Source organism: Embiotoca jacksoni, unplaced genomic scaffold (assembly GCF_022577435.1).
Source record: "Embiotoca jacksoni isolate LCO1_2020_lvr unplaced genomic scaffold, fEmbJac1.0.p SCAF_22, whole genome shotgun sequence".
NCBI lineage: Eukaryota > Metazoa > Chordata > Actinopteri > Embiotocidae > Embiotoca > Embiotoca jacksoni.
In genome coordinates this window covers 9085214-9113123 of record NW_027185363.1, presented here as the reverse complement: position 1 = coordinate 9113123, position 27910 = coordinate 9085214, and the positions used below count along the sequence as shown (strand labels likewise).

At 41.1% G+C, this 27910-nt stretch overlaps 1 protein-coding gene across 1 annotated transcript in view; it reads left to right on the top strand.

Moving 5' to 3' along the window:
- insra (insulin receptor a) overlaps positions 1-27910 on the top strand; it is a 53179-nt gene that overhangs the window by 7165 nt on the left and 18104 nt on the right. The window contains exons 2-6 of the mRNA XM_069157796.1: positions 2577-3125; positions 21043-21379; positions 26315-26454; positions 27060-27204; positions 27557-27771. Of these exons, the coding sequence (XP_069013897.1) occupies positions 2577-3125; positions 21043-21379; positions 26315-26454; positions 27060-27204; positions 27557-27771 (1386 nt within the window). The remainder of the gene's footprint in view (positions 1-2576; positions 3126-21042; positions 21380-26314; positions 26455-27059; positions 27205-27556; positions 27772-27910) is intronic.

Below are 27910 nucleotides of genomic sequence, written 5' to 3'. Positions count from 1 at the left end.
GACCGAGTTGAAATGCTCCACACTGAAGAGAAATTTTTAAAAAAAAAAACTATTTCTACTTCTGCCAAAGTTTCTTTTCTGAACAAAGTGTTCACACGTGGAGAAGTCGGCTCATACGGTTCTTTTTCCGCTGCCGCTTTGAAATTCCTCACTTACACATCAGAGCTGCTATGTTCTAGTTTCCACTGTGAGCCACTATCGGTACGACTGGAGTGTATTAGATTCTCTATTGGGAATGTGCTGCTAAAAATACTGGCCTGGCTGAAAGTGTACACTGATAGGAGCCCGGACTCGCCGCCCTGTGATTATTCGCCTTCTCCGCAGGGTCACTTAGTACTCTGCTGTTTGACTTTAGCGCGACTACAGAACCGCCGTCCCTACATACTGTGCACTTCAGCGGTGTTTGTTCGTTTAATGGTTTTGTTTGACTGTGTGGGGCCTTGTGCGAGACGGGGAGAGCCTCTTCGTAGCTGTAAATGTGTTATGATCTACAGGAGGCTGCAGACTCCTGTCAGTTTCCATCAGATTCATGTGTTTAATATTTTGAGATCAAAGGATTGTGGGTCAACATGCATGTTTAAAAAGAGAAATGTGCCTTTTAACAAGCTGCGGTCGAAACTGGTTAGAACTTTTACCCTGCGTTCGAAACAAGCCTCACAGTTGTAGGCTGAACTCCAGGTAATTGATGCAGAGTGAACTTTCTGCTTAAGGTCAGGGAGTGAAAAGCTTGTTGTTTGGACACTCGGTGATTGGACACGGCGTGTGCGTGTGCGCTGGTTGTCTTGTACTGTTATGCAACAGAAGGTGTAAAATGAGCCGCTGCCATAAAGAGGTGCACGCCTAGCTGTTATACCTCTTGTCCACATGGCTGACCACTCGGCCTGATGCGGCCAGCTCCACCGGTGGGCCGGCCGGTGGACAAACACAGTCCTCTCCCCAGGCCGCACACCTCCAGTTGTGCCCATGACTTGTGAACTGTAAAATCGAGGCTGCAATGTCCCACGTTGCACCTACAAAGGAAAATATTTTCATTGCCATCATTACGCATGTTATGTCACGTGGAACATATATGCTGAAGAGTTTGGCTGATGTCCAGAGGCGAAGGTTGAGGAGATCCTCATCACTGTCAGCCTTTTCCATACACTTGGCCGATAGTGTTTGATGTACTTTGCGAAATAATCTGCAATTGTAGCGCATTGGACGTACAAGTAGAGCGATAACGGTTCGATAATTGATCATTTAACCATCGGAAAGAAAACTATTTATCACATTTTTGGAGTATTGATTAACTGCAGAGTTTTTCTTAAGTTTTTATTTTTTTATTTTTTATATATATATATATGCAATTTCACATACTTTATTATTAGTACTAAATATGTGCAAAATTTTCCAACAATTTGGAAAAGTTAGACCAGGTAATAAATGCACACCGTCGAGAAAAAAAAAAAAAAGCTTAAAGACAAAATGTTTGTTAAAAAGTTCATTTTTCACAATGCTTTTGGATAATGGTTCAGCTCAGGTGGCTGCTTCAAGGCCTTATAAAGGCCGGGATCCCCTGGATTGTATTTTTTTTTCCAAACAAAAAGTCCAGACTTTTTGCAGCATCAAGCTTCCCCAATGAGAAGATTTGCTGCTTGTCTCAATTTTACATACTTTAAATTATACTGTAGCACTAGAGTTTAGGACTGTGTGTGAGCAAAGCAGGTGGTTTTAAAACATCTTCCGTTGATTAGAAAGTGATTAATATGCTGAAGAAAACAAAATTATTAGTAGTAGTTTGTTGCAGCCTCACATTCGTCTCTCGTATTGCGTCATTGTAATACAGTACAATTTAAAACTGTCGAGACAGAATTTTTTTTTAACTCGTCTGCATAACAACATAGTCAAGAAATTTCTCATCAAACAGGATTCTGTGTCTGGATGAGGACTGAGAAAGCCACAAATCTACTCCTGGTAGAATACATGAGCCTTAGTGCTTCAATAACCCTCACAGACAAATATTTTTATACATTAGCTAATGTTTTTTAAGGTCTTGAGTTACAGTAGCAACTCAACAAATCAACTCGGCGTAACCAAGGATGAGCACAGCCTCACGCTGATGACAGCGCTCCATATTTGACGGTGGCTTACAGCCAGATATGTGGTTGCTAAACAAAATGTCAGTGAAGATGGTCTGGTCTTCATCAAAGTTAGAGACATAACCACATATTTTTCAGTGAAATATCCCCTCTAATTATCAGGAGATCTATTTTTTCCCCCTCCTCGAGACCATGTCTGACTTCTTCAACCTTGTTTTTTCCCGTTCAGAGAGCAGACATCTTGTGTAATCCATCAGTCACGTTCTGCAATCGTAATCCACAGACGACGGCAGAAGATAAATTGTCTTTAGGAATTTTTTTTGTGCTCATCCCTGAGACCCAAAATATTTTATTTTCTGTAATACCTTTTAGTTACCACAAGACTGTACTGTACATTTCAACCTTTACCCTCAATATCATCTGAGATTAGTTTGAACTCATTTCATAATTTTCAATTAGTTTCTAAAGAGCCTGTCTGTGTCTTTCTGTGTCTTTCAGTTTGTCCAAGTAAGGACATCCGCAACAATGTGACCAACCTGCAGTCGCTCGAGAACTGTACTGTGATCGAAGGTCACCTGAAGATCCTGCTCATGTTCAGGACCAAGCCCGAGGATTTCCGAGGCCTCAGTTTCCCCAAGCTGACGGTGGTCACAGACTACCTGTTGCTCTTCAGAGTGTACGGCCTGGAGACCCTCACAGATCTCTTCCCCAACCTGACGGTCATCAGAGGCAACAACCTGTTCTTCAACTACGCTCTGGTGGTGTTCGAGATGCTCCAGCTGCGAGAGATCGGCCTCCATAGCTTGATGAATATCACCAGAGGAGCCGTGAGAATTGAGAAGAACCCCGATCTCTGCTATCTCTCCACACTGGACTGGTCCAAAATCCTGGACACGGTGGAGGACAACTACATCATGGCCAACAAGAACGACAGAGAGTGTGGCGACGTGTGTCCAGGGGCGGCTGTAGGAAAGACCACCTGCCAGACGACCACCATCAACGGACACTTCAGCGAACGCTGCTGGACGCAGAACCACTGTCAAAGAAGTAAGCAGCATTTTGTTATAATTTTGTACTAATATATTTGATTCTTTGTGGCACAACTGGTCTCATACAATTTTGAGTCCACCTCGGCCTGATCCAGGACCATCAGGCTACATATCGTGGTGCTGAATCCTGAAAATCCTGGATTCCCTTTAAATGTCACAGTGATAAAATGGTTAATTGTTACACTTTTGAAAATACATTAATTGTCAAAGTCAAAACATCTCCAGGTTCAACATTGAACCTCAGCTTCAAAGGAAAGCAATTGCTGCTTTTACCTGTTTTATATTAATGTAAATGCATTATATTTGAAATGCTGATTAAACAAAACAAGCAAAGACTTCATATTTGGCTCTGAGAATTTTCAGTATTATTGATTAATTGCAAAATTAATCAGCAGCTTAATTGTTTAAAGTAACACCATAAAACCTCTGCCCATACAACGCACACATGGTAGTAATAATAATGGTCATAAATTTCACATTTTTAATTGTAAAACATAAAATAAACACCCCTCAAATAGGTGCATCTACATCTCCCACGAACTTAAGGAACACTAACGTATTCCCCGTAAAACATTTCCACAACATTCAGAGAAACTGTCTGACATTAATGATCAGATTCATGTTTATAGTTCCATTCTTAGCCGTGTACATTTTTGCCAGTGACCAGTGGCAGCTCCTCGTGTCGTTCCCCTCAGCTACTTTCCATCAACACATCATTATTTCCATTCCCCTCTGCTTTTTGCCACAGGTCCAGCCCGTCTAACGTTTACAGAGCTCCTGTTGATCAAATAGAAACTGATAAGGGCCGCTGTTTGAAACAACAATACTTCTTTGTTCGTGTCGGAGTGAATCACAAATAGCTTACAGGTTTGATTGGACAAAACTTAGTCGTGTCTCTTTTTGATGTTGAAATGTCAGAGCTGGGTCATGTGCTGGGTTTATTTAAGTAGGCCAAGTTGTGTCTCAATGCAGCTTGAACTGTACTCCGCTGTGATGCAACACCTCACCAGTCAGTCGATGAATATTTACTCTCTATGCACTGTAGTGTTGTCATGCGGAGGAGGTCGAGAAGAGATTAGACATCGTGGCGCATTTATCGTTATAAGCGCAGTTCCCGCTACGGTCTGGCTTTTACTGTAAAACGACAAGCCCGCCCATTTCACAATGCCAAAGAGTTCAAGTGCTGAGAAGAATTTTGCGTACTGGTGCCGTCCGAGCACCTTGGCTCGCACCGTTACACAACACTGCGTTTATTAGTTTGACACCTCTTTTGAATCACTTTCTGACCGCATGTCTCTCATTGATGTTTGTTTGGAGCAGTGGCAACATGCAGCTTCTGTTGAGGCGAGCAAGCCCCGTTTCTACTAAAGAGTATCTTTTTCCACTTAATGGCTTTGTGCTTGAGGTCACTTACCTTATTAGGCATCATAAATCTTTGCAGACATTTGCCGAATGAGCCCAGAAGACCTATTGTCAAATTAGGGTGGTGCGGTGTGGTAAATTAATCTGCGAGCGTCATATGAAAAGTCTCCGAGCAGAGATGATTTCCTAATTGTGTGCCATTTTGCGATGATGAATGAGGACCAGACGCTGGCTGGCAGGCTCAGATCTCCCGTCATGGGCCTGCACTCTGCATGGGCAGGGCCTGTGGTCTTGTGGTCCGGGACCTGCGGTTTTTTACCTACTTTCACTAAAGCATGAAAAGACCCGTTAATCCCCAGCTCGAACCACAGGACCGAGTGCGAGGCGTTCGGTGTCCCGCTCGGTTGTACCCTGTTACGGCTTTTTATAGCCACTTCTCCCCAACTCGCTGCATTCTTTATTTCCATCCTCTTCTGGTGTCACATCTGCTGTTCTGGTGACTCAGAGGATTTTTTTTTTTTTTTTTTTTTGAGTAACATGCATGCTTATATATTAACCCTGTCCACCCTGAGCAGCTCCTGGCCATTTTCTTTTGCTTCTGTCACATTTGTACTCACTGTGGGCTCATTTTCCACTGCAGGAGTAAATCCCACACCTCTATGGAAACAACACAGTCACAGCTGCAAGTCAGGAGAACTCCTAAATGTCTTTAGTGCAGTGTAGCACAGTTATAATGTTGTAAATAAAAAATACATAAGATGAATTTATGTAATCATTTATTTTACAAATATAAAAAAAAGATGGAATCTTTACATAGAACACATTTTTCCAAGTGCCCACAAGTGTTATCGATAAAAACAGCGGGCTCAACATTGTGTACATATTGAACTATTTACCTTTTTACAACCTCTACAAACTTCTCTGCGTGCTTTCTGTCCGATGTCCTCTGTGGTCCAGCCTGCAGTTTAGTTGGAAACTTACTGCATGTTTGTCAGTATTGGTCTCAGGTCAGTCAATCAATGTTTCCCTATTGCACTAAAAGTGCAGAATTTCTTTCTTTTCACAGAATCATTACGATCTTTTATATTTTTACAGTTTCTGGCTGTCATAAATTGTGTAATTTTTGGTCTTTCTTAATATAACATACCTTTTAAACCTGCCGGCAGGTCGTGGGGTTCAGAGGGTTAAATATAGATGCCTGACCTGATGCCTGAACACTCAACCATATAGAGAATTAACAGTCATATTGATTACATTTTTTGTGGTGTAAAAGAACAATTAAAATGTTTCTGTTGATATTTGAATGAAGCTTTGCAATGCTGAGAATAGACAGTGGTTAAGTGCTCTAAGTGCCAGAGGTGCCTGCGGGTCACACACTTTCTGTAGTCCGTGCAACAAAAGAAAACAAAGCTGCCGAACCACGAGGCTTGGCTTAGGTCCCATGTTTGGAGTCACAACCCATTTCTCTTCCCTGCATCTATGTAATTTGAGCTCCTCTGAGAGCAGCCGCTGCTTATTTCCCCTCCTTTTTACACCAAATTGGGCGCTTCCGTTCAGCAAAATAGCAAAGAAGGGTTGCAGGAGATGCTCATTACCAAAGTTGATTAGATTTAGCCGCGGGCACACACAAACGCACACAATGTCAACAGCTGTAATAGTGGCAAACACAAAACATCATCCTGTGAAGCGGAGGAGATTGTGGAGATTTTGTTCAAATTCACTCCAAATTATGTTTAATATATTATGGAGTTTTATTAATAATAAACGCCTGACAAAGAGCCTTAATGGTTACTCTAAAGAAACATCAAGAATGACTTTGAAAAACACTCTTACTGGAAATAATCAATAGTTATGAAACTCCAAATTCTGTGCCCAGTTTTTAGTATTTCAAGTCAGTGACAAAAACAAGTTTTTTAAATTTGATGGAAGACAAACGAGGCCCCTATTTCTTCCTGAAAACTGAGTTAAAATGAGTTGTGAGCTGGCATAAAGGGAAATATTACAGTTCAGTCTATTTTCTTTTAATGAGTGTTGGCTGTTTCTTGACAACAGTCATTTGGAGATAATGGGCATTTGATTATGTTTTGGTAATAGCTGTTTTGTGGCACAGCTTGTTTGGCTGTTAGGATGCCAGTTTAGAGTCCTGAAAGGGACTGGCAGCTGAAAATATTGGCTGACTCAATAAAAAAACTTTGGATCTTGTGTTTTTTCCACTGCTGAACTGGACTGACAGATACACGACAAATATGTCCATCAAATTTGTCTTTAATTTTCTTTTTCAAGTATTTCTTGGGCTTTTTAAAAAAAAATATATATATATTTTGGGCTTTATTAGTGAGTCGAATGTAGAGATATGAAAGTGAGGGGAAAATGAAGAATTATACTGAACTGCCGGCTGGGAAAACATAAACCAATACAATAGATTGCAGCAGTGTTGGTTATCATTTTTAAGTACAATGAAAACTTTGATGTTGACAAATTTTTAAGGTAATCTATTCAGCTTTGTCCTAAATTTAGGAGCACTTTATGTGATATAACTGATACAAACAGATGAAGGAAACAGCCTGAATCACATTAATGATAACCATTTAGACGCATTGTAATAACTTGAAAAAACTTTTAAAACTTAATCATACCTACTAAAAGTATCCTTGACATGATCTGCAGGTCTTGAAGTCTTTAAAAGCATTGAGATCAAACAAGGAAGCAATTTAAAAGTCTTGCATTGAATTTACAAAATCCTTAAATGTTTTCTCTTATCTGTCATAAACCTTGATATTAGCGACAGAATGTTTGTGTATCCTTATATTGGCTGTTGGGAGGCATTAAATGGTGTAACTTAAAAGTACTGTTGGGTCAACAATGGATTGGAGTAACAGGAAGCTCTTAAGTCCTTTCACTCAGCACCGTGAGACAGACTGTCACTACTAAAGCTACTGCAGGTGGTTTGTTATTTCATGATGGGAAAGTGGCAGTTATATCAAACACTTGCATAAATTAATAATTAATTTTATTGGGTAATCCATCCATTCACGTTCTGTTGCTTCTCTGGGTTCAGTCATGGCAGTTTGATTAATTACATCAAAATCACAGGAATTATTGCTAAATCTTCCTATCTTACAGGTATCAAATGACATGCTGTTTGGCTTAAAAGACTCTGAATAAGTCTTTACATTAACTCGGCGAATGCTGCAGAAATAATTAAACTACACAAGGAGCATTTTAGGGTGAAAACTGATAGTAGATGTTTGACTATTGAATGTATGCATGTTGAAATGTTTTGATGAGCTTTAAAAAAAAAAAAAAGAAAAAAAAGAAAACACCAATTCGATGTTCTTTTCTTTTTTTTCTTCTTCTTCTTTCATTGTAATCTGGCCTGTGTTTCTTCTCTTTGCCGGCCTTTCACTGAGCACACAGCGATGCACAGTAAATGAGCTGGTATATCCCAGGTGGCTAGTATTTTACGCACATTATTAAACGTGATCTTAATTATCTTCCCTCAGCCAGAGATGAGACACTCAAGGGAGGGGCGGGCATCCTCCTCCTCGTCCTCGTCCTCCTCCTCCTCCTCCTCCTCCTCAGCCACCACAGCAGCTTTTGCTAGTGTTTGGGTTTGCGAGATCTTCTACATATTTAATAAGCCCCCATAAGATGAAACTGGCTCGTAGCAGACGCCTCGGCCTCTCTGTTCGGTGTGACACTTTGCAGGTGAGGTGAGTCTGGGCTGAGAGTGAATGCTGCTGGTTTCACGGACACAATCACAATTTGGGAATTGCTGTAAATCAGTGTGCGACAGGTCAGGTGAGGATCCTGTGCCTGCCTGACCTTTCTTGTTATGGAGAGTCCAAATTTACCCTTGGCTCCTGTCACGTATATCTGTCCACCAATTACATGGTGGACTTGGAGATCTCTCAGGGTCAATGTGTGTGTGTAACAGTAACACAGACATAGACTATAAATCACACAGGGACATAACCTATGTGTGTGTGCGTGCGTGGATGGCTATTGTTTAGTCTCGCTGCTAGGAAACAGGAGAGTAACATTGTGGTGTAATCGTGGATATGAACACATCAGTCATTCATCCGGACTGTATCGGAAGGAAAAGCGAGGTCACCGGTCACCATGGGAGTGAGGGGATGGGTCCCGCCTCACCGTTGACCTCGGCTCTGCTCTCTGCCGACCTTGTCGCAGCTCCCACAGGCAACGTTTGACGCTAGCGCCACAATCCCTTTTCCACCCCAAACAATGGCGGTTGTAGATGTTCGCGGAGAACGCTTCCCAATTGTTTCCGGTCTTTGTTGGTCCACTTCCTCACCGAAGTTATGAATGGACACCGAGGGCCCGGAGTGCCTTGGTAGCAGCGGACACTTTTATGAGACCAAAAATATTGACAGGGTGACTTGTGGAGGTCAGCAAGGCAGGAAAGAGGACAAACTTAGCTGCTAGTAAAGCTGTCTGTGGGGACATGGGAGGATGTTGTTGCTGAACTTTATTATTTGGAGATGGGAATGAGGCTGGTGCGACAAAACCATATAGATAAATAGATGGATGGCTGCATAGACAGATGCATTGATACTTTATTTGTCTTTATTTGTAAGACCAGGCCAGATGGACATCCTGCTGAATAATTGTGATATTATTTAAAATGTAAAGCATTGTGACATATTTCAAAATTATGATGTTTTTAGTGAATAGAGGGAACAATAATGTCACCCAGATGGCAACAGTTTAAATAAAGAGGCAAGGGGGTTGCCTCCTGTCACCCACAATGTTGCTTGCCTTATTAATCAGTTTACTGGCTGTTGTTAACGTTTTTCTGACAGATGTTTTATGTGTCTCAGTGGCATCACTGCACCAGTAGATGATGAAGAAGGCTCAAAGGCTTTCAATAAAAATCACAATAGAACACGTGGAGTATTTTGTTGTCTGCATTTTAAAAACAAAAGTTTTTTTTAGAGCTTATGAGATCAGTCCACGATGCTGTGGCACTTGTGGTTATATTTTCTCCCCATATATGCAGGTTTGGTGTGAAGGCTGCATTTGTGTAAACTCAATGGACATTTCCTTTATTTTAGAGCTGCTTAGGACAAGTTTGACTTCTCACACCAGTTAGGAAAATAGTGTCGAATTGGTCTATCCTCCTCCTCCACATTTATACAGGAGGCTCCACAAGGCGGTGTCATCTGCAAACTAAATATAATGTCTTTTTGGGAAAGTGCTGCTGCAGTAGGTAATATGTAAAATCTACAATAAAGGAGAACGACAGCTTTATTTTAATGTTCTCACTGAGATCATTATTGGCCTTTTTGTTTTGAAAACTAAGACGGTAGGTCATATCACGCCTACGTGCGGTCTCTTTGCCCTGATGGGACTCGCTGCCTGTAGTGTTGCTTCCGAAACATGAACTGTAATTGAAGTCAAAGCCCCCCCCCCCCATCACATTAATCAATCTTATTGTTTCTAGCTCTGTCACGGCCCCCATTCATTCACTGTGCTGTGTATATTATTAAAACCTTGAAGCTTAAATCCGCAGCGAGAAGTGTTCAAACTAAAACAAAGGTTGTAGAAAATCCAGACCTCCATGTGTAAACGACGCCACATGAGCGTAAACAGTTTTTTCTACTGAATGAAAACAACTTAAAGCAGCTAAACCTACTCAACCGGTCTACACAGTCTAAAATGTATTCTCTTTGATACAAACCGCTGTGATTTTATTACAGGACTGCAACCTCTGTTCAGTGATGTCACATAATGTTAGACCGAACGTCATCCAAACTCTTATCATTATTCTGTACATTCCCATATGGCCAGTGAGTTTATTACAAGGAATGGAGCATTGATTTTTTTGGGGAATTTTTTTTTTTTTTAGTTAACTAGTAGCATTATAATCTTCAATTCCTTTCCTTCATTTGTTTGTTTCTGCTCAGCTTCTGCACCAATATTCATCTCATCTGTGAGCTATTTGTCATTTTTGGTTTCTTTGCTTCTGATATTTTGGTGCAGTCAATTAAAACTGTATTTACATACTGCATTTCAGAACCAGAGTTGCAAAGTGCTTTACAGTTTAAAAAAAGACAAAAGAAAATGATGACAAGCAAAGAAGATTAGAACAAACTGAGGCAAGGAAGGATCAATAAAATAGTATTCAGATTTGATTTATAAAATTTAGAGCAAAAAAAAAAAGCTGTTGTTTATTTGAATTAGCCATGGCAAAGCTTGAAGTACACACCAGCTAAGTGAATTACCCACTAGTCGTGTTGTATAGTAGATCACAACAATCTTCTTTTTTAGGGCCGGTAGTTGAATTTCCTCTGCACTGTTTGACCTAATTACTACCACAAAACTTTGGTTTGTAAAAACAGAGAGAAGGACCAAAAAAAGGGGGCCAGACAAGATCAGACAAGTTCATACGAGCCATAAAAACTTGATTCCTTTTTTTTTTTCCCTCAGCTATGACAGTCTATACTCTTCATGGTTTATTATGCAAAGTGATATTCTACCAGCCTAAAGCTAGCCTCCGAGCTCTCCCAGCCCTCCTCTCTCTCTCTCACACACACACACACACACACACACACACCATGAGTCCTTTTCTTTGAGCTGACTTAACTGCTCTGGCACTCAGTCTTGTGGAGCTGCACCCTGCAAACCCTCGCCGTTCAGCTACTGGAGCCATTCCCATGGAATCCCAGACATTTCAGGCATTTGTTAAAACTGGGCCGACAGGCGTTTCTTCACCGCTGTACACGCTCACACTCACCATAGCCATTCGATTTGAAAACAGCTCACTGCTGTTTTACCACAAGCTGAATCAAATGTTTCTTCTAATCTACTCTCACAACTTGCATGCTACTTTGAGTCAATGTCTTGCCAGATTTTCTTGTCATTTTTCTCTCAAATAAGGATTTTACGATTTTGGTCAAGTCATTTTTTTGTGTAATCTTTTGTTCTCATGCCATTTTTTTCTTTCTTTTCAGAAAGACTTATGAGTGGCAGTTATATGTGTCTGTGTTTGTGTGGGCTTCATTGTGCAGTGTTGGAAAATGGCATTATTGTATAAAATCATAACATCTCACTCCAAAAAATGTCACTGATGCGTCAGATCCAAGCCCTATTACATTTTTTTTTTTTGTACTCAAGACTACAAATGAATAAAGAATCGAAATTCATCATGTAATAGAGCTCCTGGAAGGTGTTCTGTCAAAGGGAATTCATTCAGGTACTCGTTTATAATAAATTTTGGCATCTTGATGCGCTACATGAAGCGAGTGTGGTTTTTTTTTCTTCTGCACTACAAGGAGAGCAGCAAAGAAAAAAAAGCAGAGAATGGCAGTAAGTTGATCCAAAACACCAGCGTTTCATTTGTGTTTGAATAAGAGCTGACACTTTCACCTCGCTCAATTATTTGAAGTGCTTATCCCTGAGATGGCTGCTTTTTGTCTCCTCTTTTGTGATATCTTTTATTCCAAGCTGATGGTCACGGACTCTCAAAAGATCACCAATGTTCTTCATGGTTGGAGTTTTTATTCCAAACAACCTGTTTTTGGTTCTGCTGGAAACATGAAACAGATGTCGTCATAAAATACAAGCATCATAAATAAAGATCATTTTTATCCAAAAAGCAGCTGTAACGATCTCTTCCTGACTACTTAAAGGGAAAGATTTTCAGTATGAATGACCGATTAGATATTGATAGGCTTGGATTCTCTTGCTCTGTGTAAAAGTTTCCAACTTAGTTTGTCCTTTCATAGCCTCAAGTAGAGCCCATCCGATGCTGGATTCTTTGGGACAATACTGATAAGAGGAAGTGACTCAATTCTGACATAAATATATTGACTGAAATTTAGGTATTAAAGACTTGTGATGAAGATATGAAACGAGGCAAGATGTTTTGCAGATTAATAATATAGTTTATCGTCCAAAATGACACCAGTGTATTGAAACAGTGAACTTCACTGGGATTGTAATGTTTATAAATAACTAGAAGTTAAAATAAACACAAATGGAACTATCTCAATTACCCCAAGCATCTTTTTCTGCATTATATTCTGTAAAAAAAAAAAATTGTTTGAAATAGGACAACATATACGCCTTTACCGGTCGGGCTCTCATCTAAATCATTTCCTGAATCAAAGATTTTCTCATAAAAGTGGATGAAGTGAACCTTTAAGTGTGACTCTGGTGATTATTTTCTTTCTGCTAACATTTCTTCTTAATTTACATTTTTGACTCTTGGTACGGAGATCAAAAGTGTTGGTTGATATTAAAATTTGTAATAAGACAAATTGTGGTGTGACATTGCATTAATGACATAAATGCGTCTGATGTCATAACAGGTAGTCAAAGTCAAGCGCAGACGTAGTCATTATTTTAGCCTGACACTGAGCCCTGGAAGGAAATGAAGATTCAAGTCTGTGGTGTGCGTCATTTGCCTGTCAAGCGAGCAGTGTAATTGCCCATCAATGAGTGCACAGTGTTTATCATTTCTATTCCAGTCACAGACAAACTGGATATCCTGCCTTCAGATGACAGTGGTGCCGGGGCGACATTAAAACCAAAAATTGCTTTTCCATGTTGTTTATGTGTTTTTGTTCTATTAACGGAGGCTGGAGGCCGGTTAATGAAATTGTTTACGGTTCCTGTTGCTCCCTGACTCGTCCCAACCGAGCACTTCTGCTGCTGCTGAATTAGACCAGCTGACAAGTGGTTACCAAGAAAAAATGAGACGGATAAACCCGGGTCATTAGCTACTGCTTTTTATAAAGTCACGCTCATGCAGCGGTTTTAATCTTTCTTTGTGATGGGCTTAATTTTGATTTAGTTTAGATTCGATTTGGCCACATGTTGTCGCTGCCTTTTGATCTTTCTCATCCATGTTTTGATACATGATTAAATATTTGTGTCACGTAATTCTTTATTAATCGTGACTGCTTTGGGTTTTCTGTGTCCGACAAGACTAACTTAGTGAAATCAGTTTAAAAGTTACATTTGATAGTACCTTATTTTGTTTACTTTTAAAAACATTGACGAAAAGAAGTGTCACAGCTCAGGCAAGGTGAATCTCAGCTCCTGCTGTTCTGTCTCTCCTTGTTTTACCAAAATATTTTAATTAATATCAGTTATTTTTTTGAATAATCCAATTTTGATCAAATTGTTTAGCATGTAAAATGTCCAAAACCAGATATTGAGCCAGTATAAGTTGCAATGTATTAAATTGCTTGTTTAGTCCAAACAATCCAAGTCCAGGAAATACTCGTTAATTCATTCTTTTCAATATCGATTAATTAGACTTATATTATTCAGTCTAAAGTAACATATTTAATGTACATATTTAACAGAACATATTCAGTTTATCATTGCAGAGCAATAAATACTTCTACTGGAAAAGCAAATCTTTGGCATTTTTGACTCGGAACAATTATGCAGTTATTTAACTAGTGGCAGAGTAATATGCAAAGTTATTTTCTGTCACTCATCTTATCAATTCATTAATCCAGTAGTTCCCAGAGCGCGTTGCCTTGAGGTCACGTGAAAGTTGACTGAAAATGATTCAGTTTCTTTCACCATGTGAAGCAAAATGAGGCAACGATAATATTGAACATGTTTTATGTTGCACAAATGTGGTTATTTTTATTGTAACTAAAAATATGAGATGTTAATCTGGACTACCTTCGGTCAACACAGGTGGGCGTTGTTTGAGCGGCGATGAAGTGACGGCATCGTTGAGTGTCGGTTTGCTTTCATAGAGAATTTAACGTTGTAGCATTTGCCCCAACGTTCCTGTCAGTACAGCTGACATTACAGTACAGCTCCTTTATCAAAGCCAGCATTGAGGGTTTTAAATGTCTTGCGCTTGTTTCATTAATTCATTGTTGATTTAATGTCTCGCCAACTGTCCGTCTTCATTAATCAGAAGCTCATTCCTATGAAAGGTGTAGATGTAGCTGCAGGAGGCAGAGACATGTTTGGATAGATAGAAGTGGAGGACGAGATCACATCTGTTCCTCACTAGCAGAGAGGAAACCGGGCAGCTCTGTATTAATGACAGGCATTAGTGTGCATCGGGGCAGAGACAGCACTCGTCACTCGAGGTGAGGTGACACTCGGCGTGCTCGGGGCTCTGTCTCGGGTTTATATTTTGTCACAGAACTGGTTGGTGTACACGGGTGTTTTTATTATATTTAAAGTGGACAGAAGAACAAAGATGTCTGGTTCATTTTTGAATCTGGTGGTTTTGGGAAGTTTTGTGTTCTTGAGGCGCGACATATTTTTAGCAGTGTGTGTCCTATCAGTTTTTATGTTGTGGGGCTTCACCGTGCACTCCAGGATGTATGTATGAGCTATGACTTAACATTAATAAACTCACAGTCTTCAGGGTTCATAATTTAATTGATTTAACAAAAATGCATAAAAAATATGTTTACTTAGATTCCTCAAACCATCTGCCAGAGAAATACTGCATGAAGGAGCAAGCTCAATAAAAGACTTTGAGCCATTCCTTCTGATGGTTTACTGGACAGGCTCAGTCCTCCACACAGTTTGGTTAACTTGCACCAGCATAGACTGTATATAAAAGTGGACGTAGTTTCTGGGTCTGAAAAGTGTGGCTAATGCGGAAGTGCCTTAAACTGCAATACCAACGAGGGCCACTAGAGGCTGGCTTTAATTATATATTAGGCCTCAAAGAGGGCTAGATTTCTGCCATCGGTAGGCAGGCTAAGTGTCCTCGGGTTCAGATTGAGTCAGATTCACCTCTCATGTCTTCCCAGCTCGTCCAAATATGGTCACTTGTGGCAACCTTGAATTTTCATAGGGAAGAAGTTCCCTATGTGGGTATATGAGCTGCATGCAGATGTGGTTATATGTAGATGTTGGTGATAGCCTTTTTCTACTCTTTCATAGTCTGAAATGACCAAAATAAAAATAGCCATCAGCTTTACCCCTATATTCATTTACTACACTAATTAAAAAAAATCTTTTTTTGTCTTTTCATATTCTACTTTTTACATATGATCTCTAAAAGTTTTGTCAGCTGTATCAAGCAGTCTGTCATTTTTAAAGAAAGAGTCGTCAATCATTTCCATTTTTGTACTTCAGTCAGTTCTTCATTTGCTGCTGTGCTACTGTCCTCCTTTATTTTAAATTGTCAGAAGTGTAGAAACATAAAAACTTTACCGTTTTCAAAAGCACTTGAGTTCTTACTTTAGATTCTCTTTTCCTTGGCCTTCTGCAAAAACTTTCTTTCATAAGAAACTAAATACTACCCTTGTCATGGCTGTGGAATTTTAATTACCAACCAGCGCACCACCACGTTCTCGTTTGGCATTTTCTCAGGTCTAATCTCAACGCAAAACGCCTCAATATGCTTCTGTTTCATCACTGTCATGAAAGGAACCTGGAAAAAGTCTCCACAAACGGATTTTAAGGAGGATTGTGGTTAATGAAGCCTACAGACTCTTAATTTTAGACAGAAATCCCTGAGTTGTAGCGTACAGTGAAGTTCAGTACAATCCTCCTGCATTTTAATGTCTGCAGAAACAACACAGTTAGAAACTCTTCATGCAGTTTGTGTATCTGTTGCGGAACATTTCGGAGCAGCAGACAGGGACTTGTTATCGACTGTGTGCGTCAATACTCGCAAGCGATTCTTTTTGCCTTTTCAACACCCCGCGTTATTAAAGCTTGCAGATCTTCTTCTTTTTTTTTTTTTCCACCTCCCATTCCCAAGTTGGCACCATCCTGACGGGGTGCATTCATCTCTGTCACACGGGGGCCTGGAGGTGTGTCGGTTTGTTGTCGCTGTCCACTCTGGGCCTCAGGGGTCAAGCGTCTCATTGTGTAGCGTTGTCCTCTCATCCAAGTGAAACCTCAGCTAATGAGATAAAGAGCCAGGCATTTCTGCTGCATTATTCCTCAGCCTTCATGTGATCCTGTTGTACTTTGCAAAAACCGCATGACAGGAGATCAGGCAGGACCCGACCAGTGTGCCAGTGGGACCAGAGTAATGAGGACAAGAGGTTCAGAGACTTTAGCAGGAAGACGTAGCCAGTCGTAAACAGACCTAAGTCCAACTGGCCAGAACTCGTCTCCCGAAGCCCCCATTGATTTATTGTTGTCGAGTGATTGTACAAATGGAAGATAAGATGAGGAGATGCTGACGAGACCAAACTCAAACTGAGCATATCTAATTGACACAGACTAAATTGAGAAAAGACCTCTGCTCTCCACAAACTGTTCCAGCTTCGGGGTTATTAACAATGATAATAAAGAAACCGGGCTCGTATTAAGAGATTTGCATGTTTTAAAGGAAAGAATGACAAACTCCCCCAAACAGCCTCCTCTGCCTCTTTCTTTCTCTCTCTCTCGGAGATCAAGGATGGCTTGGGGTGGCTCCACTCTCTCAGGTCCTCAGGGTCTCGGCCCTGAAAACATTTTTGACAAGCACACAAGAAACAAGTCCTTCTCCTTCAGTGTGGTCACTGTTGTTGGTCTTACAGAAGCCTCTGTGATGTCTGACGGTGAATAGAACACTAATTTAGGATCAACTAGTGCCGCTGATTTCAGCCCGGCAGACACGGCAGAGTCAGCTGCCGCCACAGTGAACTGTATAAATCTTTTGGACAGAGGAGTTTGTTTTGGTGCTTCATCAAAGGGGTCGCTCGCTCGTTCAGGTCATTAAAATGTATTGACCCATTTTCACCATTGTTTGTTTATTTCCGAAAAAAAAAAAAGTCTGCATCCAACTAAACAAGAAATAATCAAAGGTCGACCGTAATTAACCCACACTCCACTTTAATTTCATTAATCAGATTCATTATCTATTGAACTGCTGGTTTTCTATATGAATAATATAATTAAATAGAGTGTGAAATGCTGACCCGACGTCCAGAGAGCTCAAGTTGACCTCTTTTTAATTGTAATTTATGATGATATAAAACAGAAAAGCAGCCGTTTCTCTTAAGAAGCCGGAAGCCAAAGCTGTTTCTTTTTTTTTGCTTCATTAAGTAACTGAAACAATCAATCAAAAGAAGTTGATATTGCAACTTCTTTAAGCTTAAAATTGAGTTAAATTGAATGAGCACATTGGTCCACACAAAGTTAATAGAAAAGTATTTTGAGGATTAATGAACAGTTGTTTTTGTTATCTATTAATCTATCAATAAGTGAAAAATGGTTACCTAAAATAACCTCTTTAAAGTCACCAAAATTTGAAACACTGAATGATAAAAAAAAAAACTAAAAAATGAAGAAATCATTATCAAAATTGTTGCTGATTAATTTTCTGTGAAATCAATTCATTATTTCAGCTCTGATGAAATAGTATATATCTTAACAGGACTGCGGTTTTGCTGCATAATAAATTGTAAAACACTACGTAAATATAGTCATGAATTATGTGGTAATTAAAGATGCAATAAATCGGCCAGAAATTACTTTTCAGAACGATGAAATATTACCAGCATCCGTCACCGTGGAAGTACTTTAAAATTGAACTAACTGCAGTTGCAGCTGAAAAGCAACGCCGTGGTTGGGTTGGACAGAAATGTTTAATCTGGATGGACACGTTTCCAGAACCGTTGAAAATCTGCAAAGAACTCCTAATGAGTTGTGGACATGATGAGACACGGATCAATCTCCCGAGGCACCGAGCCGCTCGGCACAACACCAAACGTAACACGGTTGTCTCAGCACGGACTCGTGACCCCATTATTGCCTGAGGTCTCTCTCAACAGGAACTGTTCTTCTGTTCATCAACCATGTACATGTGCACGGTGAACAGAAAACGTGCTCGACGAGAGCAACTCGTGTTTTTTTTAGAGCAGCGTAAAGTTAGCCGGTTCGACGTAGTGAGGAGATGGAAATAATTGAGCAGAGCGTGGCTCTCCTGTCCAATTTCGTTTTATGTTCTTTTTTTTTCTTTTTTTTTTTTTCTTTTCCTTTCCTTTTCTCCCCCCCCCCCCCCCCCTGTATAACTCCCATTGCTGCCGTCTTGACTGTCTGGGCAGGAACACGCAGGGCCTCGAAGGGTTAAACTGAGCTCCTGTCTTCCTTGGAGATGGGAGAGGCCAGTTGAATGGCTAGCTTCTGCAGCTAGCCAACACATTGGCTAAGGCTGAGGGTGGATCTGCTGCTGGGCCTGTGCTCCGGCATGGAGCCCCGCTGCAGGATCGGGAGTCAGTGGGTGCAGACAGCAAAGCTTTTGTGTGTGTGTGTGTGCGCGCGTGTGTGCGTGTGCGTGCGTGTGTGTGTGTGAGCGCACGCACAGGAGGAAAAGTTGAAGGGCAGCGTTTAAACTGAACTTTAGAGGTGGAATGAAAACGTCATATTCATTTTTTTTTTTTTTTTTTTTTTTTTTTTGCTTTGTGAAAACGGCATTGTGTTGTGAATCCTCTCGTGGAGTAGATTATTTTAGACTCGCGGACTGACGTAGATAAAAGATGGTTATATCATTTGTTTTTCTTGCACTGTGCCCCCTTTGGCTCCCCTCTTTCGCTCTCCCTCCCTCCCTCCCTCACTGCCATTCTCATGTTGCCGCTGCCCTCCCCAAACACACCCTCCTCGCTCACCTCCCTTAATGTAACAGAACAGGGGGGTCCATGTTGTTTTGTTCGTTTAATGGCCGACCTCACGACATTAATGAAGCCAAGTAGTTTTTGGACATGTACTGCTTACCAGAGGAAACTATATTAAAAAAAAAACACAAAAAAAAAACATCACAGACTCATTGTTTCCTTCTGGTTTTGGTTTATGTGGTCTTGAGTATTAGTTTGGCCTCATAAAAGCCCCTCAAACGCGCGTCACTACGGTCCGAACCTGCCGCTAACCTCGGCGACTCATCTGAACGCTTTTAATCTGGTAGTCGAGAGTGAGAAACTAATCCCGGCGTGCAGGTCAGTGTGCTGTATTTACCTCAGAGGATCCTCCATCCGTCCGTCCTTCGTCCTCACACCCACATTCAGCACAACAACAACACACCTGACAATCCATACAACCTGATGTTATGCAACGGGCTGATTTGCAGGCATGCACACATTCAGACGTGCGCGTAAAACAGCCAACCTCCGGACTTGTGACTTCGTTAAGTTTGCGTATTTGTGTGACTGTCGGGACACTATCTTTCTGTCGGTGTTTATTTCTCCTGCGTGCTTCTCGAGGAGTTTGTGTTTCCATTTTGCTACAAAGAGGCCCACAGTTGAAATTTGTTCCACTACTTTAGATGGTTTGGGGCTTGTTTATGCAAAAGCCTTTTTTCAGCCAAGAGTAGAAATGCACTAATATTTAGTCACGGTAGTGATGTCATAAGATTTATTTACATATCATTGATTGCAACACGCAGTGTTGTACATCAGCCTCAGATGATCTTTTAGTGTCTGTACATGAAAACAGTGAAAGATGTCGATTACATTTCCCAGGATTCAGTGTGATAACTTCAGTTGCAGAACAGCTGCAGCCGAAGCCAGTGACTGATTTGCCATTTTTCTTGATTAAAAACTTAAGTTATTTATTTACTATCGTGTTTACTTATTTTCTCTCGATTCAAAAATCAAATAATTCTTTCAGAACCAATAAACGATGGACACAACGAAATACTAATAAACAAACAATGCACCAATAAAATCAGTTTAAAACGATTAAAAGTTTGGACGGAGGTTTGTGATCATGGATTTCAATTGACCGTAAGGTAGCAAGGAATTTATTTTTAAAGTGTGTTGATGATTATTCCAAGTAGAGGGGGCAATAAAACAAAAGGCTGTTGTAATTGCATTATATTTTACATTATCAAACAGTTTTTCAGGTGCACAGAAGTCAGAATTGGAGATAGTCAGAGGCGGCGATGGAGGTCTGTTGTCTGAGATGAGGGATGTGGGATGCATCACTCAGAGGAGCCATAAAAAAAAAAAAAAGTCACTATGAAGAGCTCCTGTGGTTTAAAAACATTCGGAAACAATTGATCTGTTCGAGGTCGTCTATGCATGATCATGTTACATATTATGTTTCCCAGCAGCTGAGTTGGCCATTCACTGTTTCCTTACTTTATTACATGAGCTTGGATGTTTCAAAGCTTAAATAGGCACAAAAATGAAACTCGGCAAAGCTCTTTTGCACATGTCTCACTTGCAAAGTACTGTATCCTTTAAAAGCCAATTTTTTTTATTGGCCCCTCTGTCTCACTGCCTTCTGGAAAAGTATCGGTCTTTTGTGAACTAGTGTTGGCTCCCCGCTGTTTGTGTTCAGCATGCTTTTTGGCCGATGGCAGATGGTCCTGTGGGCTGTTGGCCGGTGCAGTGAGGAGGGATTTCCCTCCTGCTGAGTGAGAGATCGGACCATATGAGATATCTGTGGAGTTAGAGATATAAAGATGTACTGTCATTGGGGACTGATTAAAATCACCTGTCATCTGGGGAGCTGAAATAGTATGACAGTGTTTTAATGATGATAAGCTCCTACTTCCTGCAGCTCACATTGCCTCCTAGATTTAAGCCTTACTTTGACTTGACTTTCATCTGCTGAACACCCTCTCTTGAGCTGACCTTGTTCTTCTTCTCTCCCTGCAGTGTGCCCGGTTCAGTGCAAACACCGGGCCTGCACCAAGGACGACCAGTGCTGCCACGACCAGTGCCTGGGCGGCTGCCTGAAGCCCAACTCCGCCAGTCACTGCGTGGCCTGCCGCGGCCTCCAGCACGTGGACAACTGTGTGGAGCGCTGCCCCAAAAACCACTTCACCTACAGAGGCTGGCGCTGCGTCTCCTTCTCCTTCTGCCAGGATCTGCACAGCAGATGCAAGCGGGAGAAGGAGCGCAGCAAGAGCCCCGACTGCCACGAGTACGTCATCCACAACGGTGCCTGCATCTCTGAGTGTCCCTCCGGCTACACCATCGTCAACTCCTCCTCGTAAGTGGACACTTGTGTCGGTCTGACGGGCTCCCGATGGCCTGGAGGGGGACGATGTTGGATCAGTGACGCTGGTTTAATATTGTGCAGGCATAAACACACAAATGCACGCTCACGCACACAGTGAGGTTTAATCCTGGGACTTTACGTAGGAGCTTGATGACGTATTGATTCTCCTACGTGTGTCTAATTTCCCTAAAAACCCATCTAATTCTGTCACATTGCTGCACGCTGCCAAAAATAAAACAATGCCTTCATTCACAAATGCACTTTATTTACAGCAATGACAAAAAAAAAAACTCCTAGCTATTATGAAATTAGCATTTGGGTGGTGTATTGGCTCTGGGCACTCCGGATAAAGTGGGAAACCTAAATTGTTTCATGGTTGTAGTGACAAAAAAGGTGGGGGAAAAAAAAAATAGCAAAAATATAACAAATGATGCTGGAGTGAACCTTTCATCCTCCCACCTAATGACGTCTTGCTGAGAAAGAGAACGTAAGCAACAAGAATTTAAAAGAAAGAAAGTAAATTAATATAAATAGTTGAAATAAAATAGTCTTATGTTTGCAAAATAGTGAATCTTGCATAGATTCCTGCCTCAGCTCTGCTCTGTTGCTGCTTTTGCAGCAGAGAGTGACAGTGCTGGAACTGAAGGTCCTCCTGCCGAGCTCAGATGTCGCTCTGTATGTGAGCACACACACAAACCTCTTTTTTCTCTGTGTGTGTGTGTGTGTGTGTGTGTGTGTGTGTGTGTGTGTGTGAGAGAGAGAGAGAGAGAGAGAGAGAGAGAGAGAGAGAGAGAGAGAGAAAGAGAGAGAGAGACCGCAGACAGCTAGGTCAAAGCGGTGCAGCACAATAGGAAGACTGGCACATCTGGGTTTCTGAATTTGACTCGATATCCTATATTCTTATGCTGCTCACTCGCTGCACAGAATTGAAGGTTGTTTACCCGCCGCTGTTTTCTGCATTGCAGCGTGTGAGCTATAGGCGAACGCAGCCACGCAGACGTGAAGTGTTTTTTTTTCATTTCCTCTACGTCTGTAATTTACAACCAGTTGTGCTTTGTAGCTGCATCGGAGTGGCTCTTTCCACTATAAAGGAGGGTGTTGTACTCGTGCTGACCTGCCCGTGACCTCCAGCGCCTCCCTCCATGACACCTTCACTGACCGTGGCAGGGCTGTTGATGAGCGTGGCCGTGCCTGCAAGCACAGACACTCCAGACAGCAGTAATCGGTCTGCCGGGGCAGAGGTTGAAAATGCAGCTGGATCTTTCAGGACTTGTTGCCATTTGTTAGAACACGACCGGCTAGTTGACGCGCTGGCGGTTAAACACCGGGGGACAAATTGTCAGGGTCCTCGGGGTGCTGGGCTCTGACTCCCCTGGCTCGCTGTTAAAGAGACGGAGGGTGTGTCTGGCAAGCAACCCACTGCAGTGAAGTCCAAGCAGTCTGTCAATGACAACGGTGACGACAAGGAAAAGTGGTTGTGCTACTGCTGCAGTATTATGTATATTTAACCGTTAGCAATCCACAGATGATTTATCAAGTACCAGCAGGGAAATGTAACTGAGTACACGTACTCAAGTACAATTTAGAAGTACTTGTACTTTACTTGAGTATTTCCATTTGATGCTACTTTATACTTCCAGTTCACTACATTTCAGAGAGAAATATCAGACTTTCTACTCCACTATATTTAATTAACAGCTTTAACTGCTAGTTAATTTTTGGATCAATGTGTGATACCTAAAATATATAATCACAGTGTTTTTGTTGGTAGGCAGTTATCTAACTAAAAAAAAAATGCATTTTCATGTAATTTTTTTAGACTATTATATGACAATATTCATTTAATATTCATTTAATCAGCCATACAAATAATAACAAGCAGACATTGGCAAAGCAGCGCCTATAGTGAAGCTATAGTGGCTTTGTTGCAGAAAAAAAAAACATGGTGCTGCACTTAAGTGTTTTAATGGCATCAGTAGCTATATTAGATTATAGTAGATTAGATCAGATTAGATTAGATTAGATTACATTAGATTAGATTAGATTAGATTTGACTTTATCAATCCCACAGTGGGGAAATTCGGTCATCACAGCAGCAAAGAAAACCAAAAAGTGCACACAATATGAAAACATTTACAAATACTTATAAAATATGAGATAGATACAAAATAATTATTTTAGAATAAATACACACGCACACAAAAAACCCAAATAAAATCAAATGAAAATACACAAATACAGTTTGGGATAAATGGGGAAAAAAAGAGTCCAGTGCTATGAAATGAAATGAGATGAACAGTGCGACGGTAGTATAGATTGGTGTTGAAAAGTCTGACGGCCGTCGGAACAAACGACCTGCGGTAGCGCTCTTTCCTGCACTGAGAGCAGTCTGAAGGAGCTGCTTAAAGCTCCCACAGTCTCATGGAGCGGGTGAGAGGTGTTGTCCATGATCGATGTCAGCTTGGCTAACATCCTCCTCTGACCCACCTCCTCTATGGAGTCCAGAGGACTGCCCAGGACAGAGCCGGCCCTTTTGACCAGCTTATATACGCGTATTAATATACATTGATTAGATGCTTCAACCGTATCATGTGTTGAGATTACCTCCACCATGACCACATTATAAAATGCTGCTCACATGTACATGTCAATGAAGTAATAATACAGTAATTTAATAAATATAAAAATATAAACTTTTGAAGTACATTTTGCTGACAAAGAAGGACTTCTTGTAATTCTTTTCATTGTGGTACTTGAAAGATCTGAGTGCTTCTTCCATCGCCAAGTACACAATCTCCATTCCAACAACACACAGCTTGACACTCATTGAGTTTCACGCTGTACATTCACACCTGACGGGTTACTAGTGAGCTCCGGTGGAGCAGATGAAGGTGAAGTGCCTTGCTCAAGTGCACCCCAGCTGCTGTTGCAGGTCAATGATTTAAAATAAAAAATAAAAAAAGAAGGTAAACATATTCAGCTCTCCTTTACGGGATATTTATCTTAATTTTTTAAAATTCTACTATCAACAAATGTGTTGAGTTGTGCAGCCATTCATCAGACAGTAACTATGATACAAGACTATGAATTATTTATGTTTCTTATGTGTGGGATGTTTTTTTTGGAGTTGTTTGTAAAAAAGAAAAGTTTAATAATATATATGACATTACATACACAGCTGCATTTTTTACAGTGCTGTCCTCAGTGATATAGATATTGTTTAAATTCAGTAACTGCCCCCTGCAAAAGTTACAAGTAAATATATTTAAGCATATGTTTTAAGCATAAAGCGGATTACTATCATATACTGTTATAGCTTGGAAGAATTAAATGTCCTATTGTATTTTCTATGTTTGTTAAATTTCCTTTTGCCCGTTTATTGTCAGATGAAGAGCTGCACGGTTCAAATCATCAGAATAATGCGAGACTTAACTGTGTCCAAGGTCGCCTCTCTGCGTGCACATGTGATCACTTCAGCCCGGGGATATGAATCAACTGTCCCGCTGATCCACTTTAGGCTCCTGCTGACCTGGAGTGAACCCGCCACTGTAGACGTATCTCAGTCTTCTCACTTTGACTTCTTTTCTGTTCATCTTTCTGGCTCATCTTTTCTCTGTGGCATCGCTGGCTTCAAACTAAGATGTGGAAATGAAAGTGCTTTGAGGATAAGCAGCACACTCTGAGGCGTTATGAGTGTGTATGCTGAAAGTGCAGATATGGCATTAGAGAGGGATAAAGGTCACGGTCGTTCAGAGCAGTTATGAACCAGGTAAAGAAACAATATCCTTAACCTCCTTTTAGTTGCAGGGTGCAAATGCACTTTTCTCCACTATTCTGGCTTTTGAACTTGTCACATTGGTGGTTTGTTGCTGTTGAAAGCTGCTGTTAATCTCATTAATTTACAACACGACTCCAGCTCACAGTGCACACTTCTGTTTCATATTTCTCCAAGTGTTTAGTTTGTAGATTAGTCGATGCCGGGAAATCTGGACCTCGTTAGCTGCCCCATTGTTTGGTATTCACTAACAAGATGCTTCATTCTTCTGTAATTGTCCTGAAAGTTTGGTCAAAAACAGCCAACAGCAAAACATATTCAGGTCAGTGACCTCGAGCAATTAGCCCATCGTTGTCTAATCCTTCCCCTAATCCTCCTTAATTTAAAATCTTCAAAAAATGTTCACCACAGCGAGTGTCTGACAGCTCAGGAAACTGTGAATCTCAGCGGCTGCAGAGCTTGTTTTGTATTAAATATACTGTGTGTGTGTGTGTATGTATATGTTCCTTTTATCTATAGTTTGCTCTTGCTGCATTATGAATGTGGGGTGAACCTGGTCGGCACACAAAGCTGAAAAGCTTAAAAACTTATTTAAAGCAGCGTCAATCAATTCTTTATTATAACAGTAGATTGCATGAAAATTTCTGTGTGAAACGTGTTGGTCAGCCTACAGGATTTTTGAGGTTTTCAGCTCATTTTCTTTTGCAGCCCCAACTTTACTGTTTTTTTGTTTGTTGTTTTTTTCCACTCTCACAGCTCTGTTTTTGGTTTATGGCAGTTTTCACTGTAAAACCTCAAAAAAACTTGTGCTGCACTATAGACTCGGCACCATAGGGAAGTTGGACAAAGTCAGTGGAGCATTTAGCAGCTAAAGTGACAGATATTTCACTCGGGGTTAGATGGAGAGGAAAACAGAGCTAAAGAGCTAAAGAACAGTGACATAGATTCATCAGGTAGGAATAAGTACAACTCCAAACAAATGCTGATGTTATTGTTGGTCTGTTTGATGTGAAAACTTAGTCTGCTGTCCAAAAGTCAATTATTACAAGTTGAAGGTTTTTCTGTTTAGAGGAGAATCTGGAAAATGAGAGTGATATACTTTAAAATGCATCTTGTACTTTACTGAAGTGTCTTTTTCCTTTGTTCTGCAGGCTCAACTGCACTCCCTGCGCAGGCCTCTGCCCCAAGGTGTGCATGGGTCTGAAAACCGTGGACTCCGTCATGGCCGCCCAGGCTTTACGAGGTTGCACCGTCCTCAACGGGAGTCTGGTCATCAACCTGCGCGGAGGAAGTGAGTGTCTGCTGTTTGTTTGGCTGACGCAGATTACAGTGAACGACAGATGAGCACAGCAGAACAACAAACAAGGACATGTTGACATTACACAAAACCAGGAAAATGCATCAAGACCGCGCAGTCAAACAGACAATGAGGTCAATTTAAGATGAAATAAAAGATGCGAGACCCCTACAGAACTCTGAGGATAAAATGAAACATGTTGAAAAGCTAAAATATATTTTTTTTAAATCCCAACATAGATTTACTTGAGACGATGATAGAGCTTTTGGTGGAAAAAATTAACATAATTTATATAATAAAAGGCAGCCAGCTTGTAGTTTCATTTTGGTATAGTGTACACACACACGTTCCTTCTGCCAAAAGGCAAAACAACAGCAGTGCATAGTTTCCGAATCAATTCAAAGTATATTATTATTTGTAAAAAAATGTTTACCTAAATTAGAGAATTATGTTATTTAGCCTCCGCACATCAAGTAAAGCTGTGAGGAAAGATGAAAACAAACACAGACTTTGTTGCCAGAGAACAGCTGTCTTTTGGACTAAACACACTGTGGAATCAGAAATCACTGTAAACGCTTGTGTCTTTTGGTTTCCTGCAGACAACATCGCAGCTGAACTGGAGGCCAGCCTGGGCCAGCTGGAGGAGATCACTGGCTACCTGACAGTGCGACGTTCCTACGCCCTCGTGTCCCTCTCGTTTTTCCGCAAGCTCCGCGTTATTCGTGGAGAGGAGCAGGAAATCGGGTAAAACTCCGTCTTCTTATGCCATCTCGTCCTCGCCATGTCAGAGCCTCCTCCTGTAATTATGAGTTAAAAGCAGAAGGACTGACCTTTTCAAAATGTCTTTCTGTGGTGGCCGTTTTTGGTTAGACTTTCCTAAATCATACACGAGGCTTCATTCAGACGAGGTGGAAGACGCTTGTAGCACAATAGGCTACACTTACAGCAGAAATGGCAAAGGATTAGGCATATGGTGCAAATTTGAAGGCTGACCCTGCTCAGATACTCTTCTAATCATGTTACTCAAGAAGCTTTTTGTACCATCTGCCAAATGTCACGTATCACGAAAAGTATGTTCATGCCGGTCTGTCTCCAGGAATTACTCGTTCTATGCCCTGGACAACCAGAACCTGCGGCAGCTCTGGGACTGGTCCAAGCACAAGCTGACCATCCTGCAGGGGCGCATGTTCTTCCACTACAACTCCAAACTCTGCATGTCCGGGATCCGCAAGATGGAGGAAGTGACAGGCACCAAAGAGCGCCAGGTCAAGAACGACATCGCCTCCAAGACCAATGGAGACCAGGCCTCGTGTAAGAGAACCTCGGCGCCGCAGACACGTCAGTTGTTGCAGGGGGTTACTATGGAAACCGAAAACACAGAGTCAGCCCTGGCCCAAACAACAGTCCTAGTTATTGTTATGATGGTCATTTCCTGTCCTTCAATGTTTGC